The following is a 14,114-nucleotide window of genomic DNA, read 5'->3' as shown; positions in this document are numbered from 1 at the left end:
AAACTAGGGGGGGTCTACACACCCCCTAGGGGGGGGGGGGGGGGTGTAGGGAATCACTGCGGGCCAAGACACAAACACGCTACCTTCTACTACCACTTCCCCCATTTGACCTAGCGTCTTCCTATTTCTTTTCATAGAGTTTCATACAATGGATAATGAAACTCTATGTTTCTTTTCTCCACCACTGTGGTCATCATCATCACTGTCATCGTTGGGGTGCAAACTTCTCTAGCACATCCATCAGTCATATACAGGTTGCATCCGCCTATGCCTCCATGGTCTATGCCATTGCTAAGCATGGCGCCGCCTTTGTGAACAAAACAAACTGCTCGAAGCGTTCAGTAATATAAATTTGCGAATGTAACCCCATCGTCGCAGGTCAGCAATGGAAATTGAGCATCTTCCCGACAGTCTCCTCTTGCAAGTGTTCAAGCACCTCATGTTCGGAGATTTGTGCATCTGCGCCAGGTAACCCACGCAGCCAGCGGCGTGTTGCAAACTGCGAACACTGCGTGTGTTCCATGCGGCTGTCCTTTGCTTCACTGGGATGCTTAGTTGTTTAGGAGCTCAACTGCAAGCTTGTCACAGTTCTTGTCATTGCCCCTAAATTCTCGCGAAGCTTTTAAGGAAATGAGTGGTTGCCATTGCAACCCAGTCCCATTTCAAACTTGTGATGTAACTGTCGTTTATTGTTTTCACGCCCAAAACATTTATATATTTGCGCCCATTCTTTCAAGCGAGAAGTTCACGAATCATTTGGGAAGAAATATATCGTGTTAGCTTATTCAAGCACACCTGGGGGGGGGGGGGGGGGGGGGGGGGGAGTTAGGTCAATCAGGACTGTAACTCGGTGTTGTGTACGCTTCAAAAAATGCCTATTTCATGTCCATCGCATTGCGCTTGCGAGGCCCCAGAAACCCGACTCCCTACCTTGCTTGTGCTGCGTCACATCCGGGTCGTCTGCTTCAGCCAATCAGGGCTCGCTGGAAATGATGATAAATTATTTTATTAGGAAGGGGAGGACCGAAGTTCGCTGATGGGGGAAGAGGGGGAAGTAGGGAGGGATGTAGAGGCCCACTAAATCACGCTCGCCAGGCCGCTGGCAACGCCAAACTGGGCTAAGGTCACCAGGTGTTGAAGATGTTCAAGGATGTCCCTATGCAATGCTTCTATACCTGAATTTTGAAAAACACTGTGGTTCAGTCTATGAATATCCAAAGCGGAACAGTGCAGAACAATATGTTCCATTTTTGCTTCACACACAGTGTGACAAAAGGTACGGTTCCAATGCCCTTCTTCCGGTCAGCAAGTGTCCGCCATTTATGGATGATATCAGGTGTAGTGGCCGTGTCGGCAAGTACTTTGTTGATAAATATTTCTTGTGATCGGCTGAGGGGTAAATCCTTAAAGATTTGTAGAGGGGTGATGCTTTTTAAACTCTCGCGGTGAGGAAGTAAACACTCTGAAAGAGGCATGAAATGGGCAAAACTGACAATACCGCTGTAGAACGCCGCCTGTTCCCGCCCCTAAAAATGTTCTTTGGGCCAAGTCGAATTTTCTTTTTATCTTTCAGGCAATGCCTTAGCCGAATTACGCAGCCATGCTTTCGTTGCTGAAGCGGGCAATGGTTTAGCAGACTTTTCGAACTCTTTCTAAGGCACACTTTTGTTTCAGTGCAATTGTTTGGTATCAGAGGAGGGTCATGCCGAACGCACAACCTGGAGTGATTTTGTGCAGAAATCAGATGAACCACGAGGCCCCATAGACCCCTGCGCCAATTTGTTTAAGAATCTGGAGTGAATCTGTAATTCAGTTTTAGCTATGCCATATAGCAAACTTTCGCATAAAAAATCACTGGCCGAGGCCTATACAGTGGATGAACGCCCTCTGCGTCACCGCAGACGCTCAAATGCCATGCGCTTTTCCCGCATATTTGGAGCTTGCCTCGCTCATGCCTGTATCGTAAAAAGCGTGTTCGCACCAGGTCAAGTGTCTGCTCATCCTGGCCTGTGCCCACTGCTCGCAAGCAGTCGGTGCTTGTGGCAACAGTATGCCAACGAGAACTTGCTAGCGCGTCAGTGTCAGCCTGTGCGCATTCTGTGAACTAGTTCGTGGAGCAGTGAATGTTATAGACCAAAAATGGTGAACTCAGTATAAAACACATCGACCGAAAACGAAAAAATCCAACTTAAAAAAAAAAAAAAAAGGATCTATTCTTAGGGATTCGAACTTGCGACTTGCAAAATAACATACCTAGCGCTTCAGACCACTCGGCCACAGGCTTCCGTTGCTGGAAATATGAAGTATATAATGTATAACCAGTTTACACTTTTAGTTAGTTTCATTTCAAGCAGCTTAGGTGACTGTTGTATAGCGCTCGTGCAGTAAGCATCCCCCAAATTTCCACGATATCTCATGTCTAGCAATTGCATTTCTTGGACGGAAAAGCATTCGTGCTGCTGACCGCTGTGCTTGTTCACCCAGCGCAAAGAAGTGCTTCCTGCTCCCTAGTTTTACGCTGTACAGTAAGTGTTTAAGTTGATTTTATTTAACTATATTGACTTCGCTGACTCTTCTCCCGCCTTCAAGTGGCCTTAGATTTTCCTACTAGCGTACCAGTCAACGAAGCGTCGCATGTGCGCATGTGCAGCGCTTGTGTGGAGCTACCTGGACTTGGAGCTTAATAGTGTACAAACTAACAAACTAAAGAAAGGCACATTCGTCCATTCACAAACGTGTCAGGGCTTAGTTTCAACTGAGTGAACGAATGAATTGCGACGACCCGTCGGCGGCTGGCGGACTAAACGCTGGGCTGACTGACTCTGTCGGAAAGTTGGTGAGCCGTGCAGTAGTGCAGTCAAGCCGAGTCACTTCCTCCTGACGTCACAAGAAAACGCCACAGAAAATGGGCAAGGATGCAGAGACGAGGACAGCATTTTCGAATTGATTTTTCTGCTAAATAAATTCGCGTAAACGTGCTCAACATGGCGGAAACATGGCCTATGGAGTCCTGACTGCAATTTGGGCTAGTAATCCCACAATGTTTACATATCACTTCAGTGTTCCTTTAAATAGGAAGGTTGTTCCAGTAACATGTCAACAGAGGACAGGTTCGGAAAAGACGGTCATTTGGGGAAAGAAAGGCTTCGGAAAGGAAGCACAAACAGGATTGGGCTTTTTGGGGGGACACCCAATGAATCAGATCATTGTCACCACAACAAAACCTCATAATTGTAACAACACAAAAAATTGTTTTTTGACTTCTAACTACTTTTGTTTTGCTGCCTTTTTCGCAGGGTTTGTCAGAGGTGGAGGTGTGTTGCCGGCGACCATACACTGCGGCGAGCAATTAATGCATCGTCGACCCCGCTGTCGTCTCGTAAAGCCTTGAGCCTTGTGCGAGCCTGTGGTGGGTGTAACCTTGTGGAGCTTCGGATCAGTGGAAGAGCGAACAAGTACTTTCCCGACCAAAAGGCGCACATGTTCACCCCAACCTTCTTCAGGCACCTGGCAAACAGTTGTCCTTCATTGGAGGTGAGCACTTTTTGTTTATGTGTTGTTTGATTGGGGCTCAACCAAATCACTTCAGATAATGCTTATAATGAATTTTTATTCTTGGTTGGTGCTACCGGTACGGTATTTTGAATACTATTTGCAAGCTTACCTTGGTTACTCAATCTGGCCTTGGCCTGATACTGGGTCCACATTTCATAACACAGGACACACTTGCGCTTTCGAATTGGCCAGCTCTACGTTTACGGTCGATGTAAAGAAATTTTGTGGGGTTAGAACACTCAAGCGCCTGATTGATTGATTGATTGATTGATTGATTGATTGTGGGGTTTAACGAGCCGAATCTACACCTGGGCTATGAGGGGCACTGTAGTGGACGGCTCCAGACGGATTTCAACCACTGGGAACCCTTAATCTGAGCCAAAATCTCAACACACGGCCACTTTCGCTTTTCACCTCCATCAGAAAAGCAGTCACCGTGCGGCTGATATCAAACCTGCATCCTTGAGATCAGAAGCACAACGCCCTAGCCACTGAGCCGCCACAGCGAACAATCAAGCACCTACAGTAGTAGTTTATTTTAAACAGTGACCGGGAAAGGCACTGTATGCAAGGCCAATTATTAAGCGAAAGCTTTGGTAGTGGGACTGATGCAACCTGTTAAAAAACTAATGTATTTCCCCTTAGAGTGGTTGGTCATCCGAAAAGCTCATGCAAGATCTCTGGACCCAAGGCGCGTGTGCGAAAAAAGGCTTCCATTGTGTTAAAATGGTTACTTGAAAATTGTGAAAAAGGAGCCGTTCTAGATGATAAGACAATATGGTTGAACCTGGATATAACAAAGCTGACAAAAATTCGCAATTTTTCGTTGTAGGCAGGTTTTCGTTACATGCAGGTTTTGAGTTAAGACTCGTGTGAATGATGCAGAAACGAGACCAAAATGATAGTCATCAGTGGGGGTGAACTCACCCTTAAATTACTTATTTTGCAGTGAAAGACTGCATGATTTGCACTTGCTGCTTTCATGCGAGCTTCACTATATGGCACCCCAAAGAAGCAACGTCACTTACCCCCATATTCACAAACATTACTTAAGTATCCCTCCTGCCTCTTGACACTTTTTGGCGCCTTAACGTGTTTGAAGAACCAAACTTGTGCTGAAAAGGCGCTTTTTCTTGAAGTTGGTGCTCCTTTGCGTACTCAAAATTGCGTAGAGGCTGCTAGCTGGGATACTGTACCGGACGGCGACGTTCTTCGCTTACCGTAATTACCCGATTCTAACGCGAACCCGATTTTCCTGGCAAAAAAAAAAAAAAGAAAAAAAACTTGCACTTCCGATTGTAACGCGCACGGAACTTTGTGAGCAAGAAAAACGAATGCGAGAGAAACGGGCGATTTATTTCGCGAAGTAATCTCACTCGTCTCACTCCTCGTCGCTCTCCGCTGACCACAACACCTCGTCCTTGGTGCCGTCAAGTGCGTTCGCGATGCCACACTTCTGAACAAACGTTCAACCATGATCGATGGGATCGTGGCCCACGCCTCGCACGCCCATCCTGCGATCTTCTCCAGAGGCGCACGCTTCAGCCAACCACTCGTTTTGAACGCGCGAGAGCCGCTGCTGCCATTGCTGTTATCAAGTGCGCAAGTGGAACGATTTGACGATTTGTGTGAACGCCGATAGATAAGCCTGGGCGCCTATGCTTCCTGTGTCCGAAAAATCGTTGCTAAAAGCTTTGGCGCCATCTTGAGATGACGAAAGGCGATGGGCGGGACGAAATTTCCGTTGTTTTGGCAGTTTCGGTTTCGTATCCGATTCTAACGCGCATGCAATTTTTCGACCTATTTTTCTGGGAAAAAGGTGCACATTAGAATCGGGTAAGTACGGTACTCCCGCAGGGAGAATTTTTTAAATGTGGGAGCTTGTCTTGAAAAGGCAGAACTTTTCCTCTTCTGGCAGCAGAACTCATCACCAACGAACCGACACCACAGATGGCAATAGAGACGCGCAACTACAAGCCGACCGGCAGGCCTAGCACCTAACCAACGCCGCATTTACACGTGGAAACGCACGGTAGGTTGCGGTGCGGGCGAAATTAACTAAATTTGTGCATTAATCCAGCCGATTTTGCAGAAAAAGTGCAAAAATACAGTTACTCAGCAGCGTAGCAAATTCGTTCATCAAGGTTACCCGTCGCAACATCTTCGTTGCATAGAGGTCGCAAACACATTGGCTTCAATGGGGGTGGCAACGGGGAACTGAAAAACTTCGTTAAATCCAGGAATTCGTTACATACGGGGTTCGTAACATCGAGGTTTAACTGTACACGCATCAATCATTAAGAGCAAGTACCGAAGTATACCTTTATCTCATAAACCACTTAAAGGTATACATTTAGATCGTTCGTAGATGCGTTTACTTCGTGATAAAAAAATTGTCACAGCGGTTCGTTCCTCGTTTTCGATTTGGGTCTTGGAAGGCAATGTAATGCACCTTCAGCGGAGGCTGGACGTGCTTTTAGCAAAAGTTCTGACGCACTTTTGATGTTAGGAAGCTTTCACGCTTCTCTTAACTTTCTTTGGCGAGGGATGGTAAAGTTTTTTTTTTTTTTTTTTTTTTTGGTGGAGCACAAACTTTTTCACGTGAACCACGTATGCCACTGGGCAGGTGCCCACGGAAAAGTGTGGTACATTTTGAGGAGTGGGAATAAGCATCCCCAATGTAGTAAGGGTCCAGCGCCTGCCGTGACGCTGCAAGCTCATAGTCCACCTCTTATTTTTCGCATCCGTTGTGGCAACACTTCTTGTTAGGGTGGGGCACGAAGCAAGAATAAGGTGGGAGGTGAAACTAGGCTTCCTAGCGTGGCCAGATAATGTCACCAGCGGTCGTGATACAGTTGAACCCCTTTATAAGATACACGTACCGGGTAGCAGTTTCTGTCTCTTATACGAGATGTCTCTTATAAGCAGGGAACCATGTTTTCACTAACTTATCAGACCCTAGTTCAATGTGGTCTCCATATGACTAAAATAAGCTCAAAAGAACGCAATCATGTTGCAAAAGATTCATTCTAATTTATGTTTGGCCCCCCAGAATTTATGAAACAGTTCTGAATCTTTGTTTGCTTCATGACTGTATTTACAGTCTTTTACAACCGATTCTGCAAGCTCTCTTTTCTTTCACTGTTTGTGGAAGATGAACCGTAGATGTCGAGTTCACAAGCCTGATGAATAGCCAGAGCGCACAGCTTCTTCCGCTGCGTGCTCAGGCTATTCATTACACTTGCAGGACTCGACATCTGCGATGCTTCTCGATTGGGAGCTAAGCGAGTGGGAGAGCCCGCATGTGCGGTCGCACTCCAATGGATGGCAGTAAGCTTCAACCACTTCCGTAAGTTGCACTTCCATTGGCAGGGCTTCTCATCGTCATTTCATAGCTGACTGAACCACTGTGTGTTTGCTGAAGTTATAATAAATAGCGAGTGCAGGCGTCTGTCATCGACCTGTGTTTCCACAATGGAAGCAACTGCAATTAGTGACTAGTGGCACTGCATCTGAAGTTAAAATGTCTGTTACAAGCGAGATTGTTGATTAAAGTCCTAGGATGACTTGTCCCTTATAGCCAACCATGTGGCTGAATAGCGTCTCTTATACCCATTTGTCTCTTACATCCATGTCTCTTATAACGAGGTTCAACTGTAGATGAAGCTAGCGGCATCTGCCGCGGGTGAAGAAACCGCGCGAACGCCACGATCGGCATTGCACCGCGCAGCCAGAAACTGAATTGTGGCCGCTATCATTTCATCCATCAGGTGCCGTTATCCTCTCTTTCGCCGCCGCAGCTACGAAGCTTTGCAGTCCGCTTTGGTTTTCATTGTGACATTATCTGGTTTCGCCTCCTATATGTTCTTGTTTCGTGGGGTGGGGTCATCAGATGTTGCCAGCAGGCTATCCAGGACTGATAAATGGAAGACGACTTTGCTTCAATGAAAGTCATCATCGAATGTGAAGGGTGTTTCCTGAAGCATCTACATTTGCTTCAGTCCTTGTCATTCCAGTTTCCACGGGTCTATGTTTTTCACACCTTTTTTTTTTTTTTTTTCTCATTTCCAGGTGCTGCACATCACACACGCTTCTCTGATATCCTACCTGCCGCGGACGCTTGTCAAGTTGTCGCTGCGAAGTTGCTTGTTCCACCTTGTTGAATTCTGTGGGTCCACTCGGCTGCAAGTGTGTGACCTGGGCCTCAGCAGCCCTGTCTCGATTGTTGAGCTGTGCCATCTCGACCGGTTGCCCCACCTCCGTGCCTTAAGCCTCGAGGGCTGCCAACGGGTTTACGACAGGTGCATCTTCAACATTCCCCGCCTGATGGCCCAACTGGTGGTCCTGGACATTGAGGGCACCGGTATATCTGACCGTGGCCTGAGTTTGGTCATCTGCCTCGGCGTCAACTTGAGGTACCTCTTTGCGGGTCACACTCGGGTCACCGGGGAGGCGTTCACGGAAACACTGCCTTGCATCAGAAGCCGTCTTGAGTCGTCGGAAGGGCTGACCCACGTCTGTCTGCGGAGGACCCTGGTGGCGCAAGAGCACCTGCCCAATCTCCTTGCAGCCGCGCCGCGGTTGGAGTGGCTGGCCGTGACTGGTCGTCACATGTCTGCGCAAGTTAATGAGTGGCTCGTGCGGTCTGTGCCGAAGACGTGCAAGTTTGTGCAGTGTTGTATCTTTCACACCAGCGAGGAAGTGTTCTGCCATCACTTTGCGTCGGCCACTGTCAAAAATATCAAGTGGGGGGCTCCGCCCCCCATTCCTGCTTCTTGTGACGAGTGAGAATAACTGATGTTTGCGCTGGGAAGTCGGCCTATTTCTGAATTGGTAGGCAAATGAAAGTGGACATGTGTCTATCTTCGTTCAGGGTGCAGACGAGCATTACGTAAGAATACTAAAGGATATCTACAGTGGGTCCACAGCTACCATCGTCCTCCATAAGGAGAGCTATAAAATAACTATAAGGAAGGGCGTCAGACAAGGAGACACAATCTCTCCAACGTTATTCACAGCATGCTTACAAGAAGTATTCAGAACATTGGATTGGGAACAGGTGGGAGTAAGGGTTAATGGAGAATACCTCAGTAACCTTGAGGATGACGTGGCCTTGCTAAGTAACTCGGGGCAGGAATTGCAAAGCATGCTTACGACACTGGACAAGTCGGAACTGCTAGTCAGCATTTATTTTTGTTTCAGTTTACGTAATTTTTTCTGCAGAAATATTTTCCTTGCTCGCTTCGCTCAGGGTGTCAGAACGAAACAAAAACCGGAACCAAAAAACGATAAAAACGGTATTTTTGGCCGGAACGAAAATGTAACGGAAACGTTTATTATTTCGTTCGGGAGCGAAACTGAAAAGATTTCATTTCACTTTTTGGTTCGAGTGGAAAGTTCAAGGATTTCAATATTCATTCCAACTTCCATGCAGCGAGGTGGGAGATCGCCTCCGGTTCACTGGTATATAAAATTGCCTTTTGTTTCGCTGGAGACATCTTTCCTTAGGCGGGCTTGCTGCGTCCTTCCCTCATCTCTCCCTTTGTCACCATGTTCTAGAACTCTCTATAATACCCCGGCTACACTAAATGTCATTTCACTCAAATGGAGTGCTTCAGGAAAACGAGCGCTACAAACCAGGACAGAAAAAACGAAAAACGACGAGACAGATGTGCTACTCACTACTGTAGCGCCTAAATAAAATTCCATTAGGGAGGAAAACGCGTCGTCGTTCTTCGTTTTTTTCTGTCCTGGTTTGTAGCGCTCGTTTTCCTTAAGCAATGAACCAACTATCGCAACAGCATATTTTACTGGAGTGCTTCGAATGCCATTCAGAATCCGCCGTGCTCTACTACAATTTCGATGGCATTTGAAAGCTTTAACAATCGCTCGCGGTGCTGCATGGTGCTGCTGCTGTCGAGTTCTGTTTTTACACAATAATGCAACAATCAAATTTAGTAGCAGTCCTTGGCAGATGATATCAAATTACCAATAACGTAAGCTTTGACATGATTTTTGCTTAATTCTGAATCGCAATCGAGGTTTTTTTGTGCTGTCTGGCCACACTGGTTTGTCACTTGCTTGCACTGGTGCTGAGAGTGCAGAATTATCACATCTTGATATCACGATTTAAGTGAACGAGAAGTAAACAAAGTCCCACGATTAAGAGCATTTCGTTTGTTTAAAGTACGCCAGTAATGTATTTGTTTATGCTAACTCTGAAAGCTGTGTGCGAAAGGGCTAGAAATGGAATTCGAGAGCCCACATGCCTCTCTCATTTGGCTCGAATGTCATTTGAGCCGCATGGCATTTCAAAACACAGTGGAGCAGCACAACTTCGCATTTCAGTCGAATGAAATTTGGTTCGAATGACATTCGAACACTAGTGCAGCAGGGGTATCACACTATATGAACATGTTTCCAGGTGGTCAGTGCTAGCTGTCCGCGTTATCGCTGCCTGCAGTTGGCCGCAAAGCAGTCGTCGTGGCCGTGTTTATTTCTTGTTAATTTATGTGAATATTATAATTTCACTCACTAACTTATTTATTTAATGTCAATTGTGCTGAATTGTTGTAATGCGGTGCTTTATATGAATAAGCACAAAAATTCAAAAAAACGACATAATAATGAAAAAAAGGAAAATGCAATGTGCGGCGGGATTAGAGCAGCATGCACTGACTTCAGCCACGGTGCATCGGAAATTGAACTCTACCACAAACCGTTACGCACCTCTCTTTTTTTTTTTTTTTGAGCAGTACTTTAATGGAACTTTTGTTTATGGAACGAAACAGAAACCAAAACAAATAACATTTCGTTCCGACACCCTGGCTCTGCTTACCCATCTGTTTCTTATTCATATTGAATAGTATGTAAATATGTCGATTTTTTGCGCGACTTGTTCATCCTCCCAGACCTACTTTACAGGAATATTTGTTTTCCACTGTCCGACACTGCAAAAGTGCATGTTGGCCACTACAAGTTTTGATATCGAAAGAAATTAAATTTTGAGTGTTCTGAACGCTGGTGCCTTGCAGACAAAGTACAAGTTTGTTTTATTCGACAGATTTCGTGTTTTGTAGTGCCCCCAGCGCCTGTCCAGAAGCAAGTGGTGCTTTATTCACTATGAAATTAATTTAAGTTTTTCCAACTATTGTTTTTCTAACTATTGCAACTGTTCTGCGTTTCCCTCCCCACTCTTTCCTTTCGTTGCTTTTGTATAAAAATGTTACGCTTTCTGCATTTCATTTTCTTCATTCTTTTGTTGATACTGTATTGAAATGTTGTGTGTGATAACTGTATTATCTTGCCCCTCCTGCTTTGGCCTCTGACCAGCAGTATTTGAAATTAAAAAGAAATAAAAAAGTTAAAATTTTGATTCTCCCGCCAAATCGTGTGTTTACGTGACGTCTGCAGTGACATCACAGGAGCATGTCTTCAGGCTAAACCGAGCGTGCTGCGGAGCCTTGTTAACCGTTAGTCAACCTAGATGGCGCCACCATATCGCGGATGGGCCATTTTCTACCTTTGCTTTATTTTTGGCAGTATTTGTACCTGGCTTGGTTTTGTTAAGGTATAAAATAATCATTTCATGAAACATGGTGTCCGCTCGACAAACACGGTCACGGAAGACACCGTCGCTTATGCCAATCGGCCAGTGTCGTCTGAGACAACCGCAGTGCTGTGCAGCTAAAACAAGCATAGTGCACGCAGTACCAACATCAGTACACATCAGTACTTCTATGTTTACGTGTACTTTCGTAACTTCCACTTTTTACTGCACCATCCTTACTGCTATAAAAAGAATGTGCCCGAAATGTTAGTGCAAATGGGTCGTTCGGCGGGCTTATAAGCCCTGCCTAATTTGCGTTTGCTTTTGGCGGCCTCAGCCAATCGCAGCGCTAGCACATATGACATCATTGGTTCAGTTGCGGGAAATGAGCTAGTGGGTCGCATGGCCATTCCCTTTTTTCCTAATTATGTAGCTTATTTGAGTGAAGTTTACGCTAAAAGGGGTGTCAGTATGATTGTAACGCGGCAATCTTTCGAATTATTCAAACATGTTTTGTCTTCATTGCTCCTTTAAGTTGTCTGTGAAGTAAGACCATTCTAAGGGAATTCTATGCATAACAAAATATGTGCGACATCTGTATGGATTACAAATGATTCTATGTATTATTTTAGACACAATGGCACCCATCTGTATCCATGCGGGGTGAGTGACTGCCTCTTGAAGCCTCAGCCTAAAAATCCGAATGAATAGGTTTTAAGTATCCGTAAGAAAATTGTTAGAATTATTAATTGCGAGAAATATTACTACTAATTGTTACTCATCGTTGGAAAATAAACTGGAAAGCCATAAAGAAGGCGCATGAAAAGAAAACTAGACACTAAAATAGTAGAGGAAAACTGACTGCCTGCTTGTCTAAAACAACTATCCATGCTACGGAAAAATAATTATCAGTTAATCAAAAATAACTGCCCATATTCAAGCAGGTCGATTGAACTTTTTACGCACGTGCCATGAACATGCATCCTACAACAGATATAATGGCGCCCTGAACTCAAAATCAAGCCACAGGTGTATCGCCGTGACAGGTGGCAACAGACAACTGCCGTTCTCGGGAAGTAACCTGGTGGTCTCAGCTGGTCACGCTGATGAGTAGAGTGACGACAACTTTTGTTGGGCAGCGTCCACACCTGCCGAGTGTTCTGGGGAGCAACACAAAGCAGGGGTGACCATCGAGGTCATAGAATTCATAATGTGACGGGGACTCTAGTTGGGAAAAGTCCTCACCTGTTAACCATTCCACGATGCCGTGCAAAATAGGAGCGGCCGTTGAGCCCATGGAGACCTTGCACATACGCGAGACGAATGAATAAAACGTAATGAAAGCACGCTCAAGAGAAAACTAGTTGCCAGTCGTTGGGTCTGCCGGCGGGAACCCTGCCTGTCGGCAGAATTTGAGCCAACCAGCACCTTCTGGAGATGCACTTGTTATTTTAAATGTAAATAAATGTACAGTTTTTGTCGTAGTTGATTCGTTCGCCGGCATATGCAGGGGTCACATCTTTGACACCACTGAAGCTCGGAGGAGAAGCCCAGGGTAAAATAGCTTACCTTCCGCATTGTGAGCAAACATTTTGTTAACCCCACTGCTAACAGCAGCACCATGATTGTAGGTACAGTCTTTGTCAAAATTTTCTGGGCCAGGCCGGAAATGCGCAGGCCACAAAAAAAAAATCTATGAACAAGCTTACGTCCCCAACGAGGCTAAACCTTTTTATGCCGGAAAGCTAGAGAAGGCACCTTCCTTTCTTACTGTCATAAAATATTTTTGTCACATTTAAAGGTAAAGCCAATTCTTTGTGGTCGAGAAGGCTTAGGATTGGCCTAGAAAATTTTGTCAAAGGCTGTACGTACGGTAAGGAGCCACCACTCATCTCCACTGGGTGGCACTGACACCTAATTGATGCTCCTGAAGGAATGTAGGTGAACTGTGGGGGTTTGAGGGATTGGGAGACATGCCATCACCCTGATTTACTGGGAAAGTAGATGTGTTAGCTGAGCTTTTCGCAGCAACCTGTACCTGAAAAAGGATTTTAACATAACCTGAATTAACTAACCAAATCAAACCAGATCGTTCTTACATTTCCTCTCTGCAGTGCTGACCCACAAGAAAACAAAAGGGCTGTTCCAAACAAATTCGCACATTAGCACATAACCTAACCAGGTTTTCTTTTTACCAGCGTAGCTGTTTAAGAAGCGCGAGTTCCATCTGTGCCAGCTGTCGGTTAAATCAGATGTTCGGGTGCAGATGTTCGGGTGGGGTGGCGCGCATCGGGGCGCGCCGGGGCGGGTTATGTTCCTGCTGGTAGCATCGTGTCTGTACGTGTCTCTCAGGGCTGCGTGCTCTGCCGGGGCGGTCCCTCGGCGTACCCGCTCGGCCACCCCCAACAGGCTGCGCCTAGTCGTGACGTATAAGCTCTGATGTGCAGGTGTTCTCCTAGTTGAGAGAGACGGCGTGCGCGCCGCGGCATCAGTGTCCGATCCTAGTTAAAGTTAGTGACGACCACCAGCTCCGCTGTTTCCTGTCTTCACATTTAAATCACGAGGGTGGCCGATTTTGTCGTTTTGTTTCGTTTTCTTGATTCACTACAGACACACGAATATACCCCCCGCCCCACCCCTCCCTCCCAACACGCCACCCTTTACTGTCGCCTGCAAACTGAAACTACGCCACATCTTGCCGTCCCTTTTCCCCTACAACTGCCCGAACTGTGACATACCTCTAACGCACTTACCACCTCGTTTTCTCTTCTCTTCACCACCCGCATCCCGTACCCCAACCCCGAGCAGCGGGAGGCTCAGCAAACCAGCTCAGCACCAGAGCGACAGCAAGCCCTGGTGCAACGAGCTCTGGCCGCAGCGCGGACTTGCGGCCTCTTGGGCATAGGGGCTGAACACATCCTCCTGTGCTCAAAAAAATTTTATTCCTCTTCTTTTTCGCAAGGCCTTGACCCTGGCTTCCCTTCGCCCCTTGTGGTAAACCGGGTGCATG

At 46.2% G+C, this 14,114-nt stretch overlaps 1 protein-coding gene across 1 annotated transcript; it reads left to right on the top strand.

The window, feature by feature from the left end:
* The first annotated feature begins 260 nt into the window (after positions 1 to 260).
* LOC144160563 (F-box/LRR-repeat protein 12-like) lies at positions 261 to 10,930 on the top strand. The gene is made up of 3 exons (XM_077691823.1): positions 261 to 468; positions 3,297 to 3,534; positions 7,627 to 10,930. The coding sequence occupies exons 1-3, from the start codon at positions 386 to 388 to the stop codon at positions 8,341 to 8,343; spliced, it is 1,038 nt and encodes a 345-aa protein (XP_077547949.1). The 5' UTR covers positions 261 to 385; the 3' UTR covers positions 8,344 to 10,930.
* Positions 10,931 to 14,114: the final 3,184 nt, after the last annotated feature.

Source organism: Haemaphysalis longicornis, unplaced genomic scaffold, assembly GCF_048455015.1.
Source record: "Haemaphysalis longicornis isolate Haplotype H1 unplaced genomic scaffold, Haemaphysalis longicornis Haplotype H1 scaffold_106, whole genome shotgun sequence".
Lineage (NCBI taxonomy): Eukaryota > Metazoa > Arthropoda > Arachnida > Ixodida > Ixodidae > Haemaphysalis > Haemaphysalis longicornis.
This window is presented reverse-complemented; position numbering and strand designations above follow the sequence as displayed.

Coding starts and splice junctions, on each gene's coding strand:
- LOC144160563 (XM_077691823.1), top strand. CDS start 386: ATGGAAATTGAGCATCTTCCCGACAGTCTCCTCTTGCAAGTGTTCAAG. Junction 469..3,296: donor GATTTGTGCATCTGCGCCAG/GTAACCCACGCA, acceptor CCTTTTTCGCAG/GGTTTGTCAGAGGTGGAGGT. Junction 3,535..7,626: donor ACAGTTGTCCTTCATTGGAG/GTGAGCACTTTT, acceptor TCTCATTTCCAG/GTGCTGCACATCACACACGC.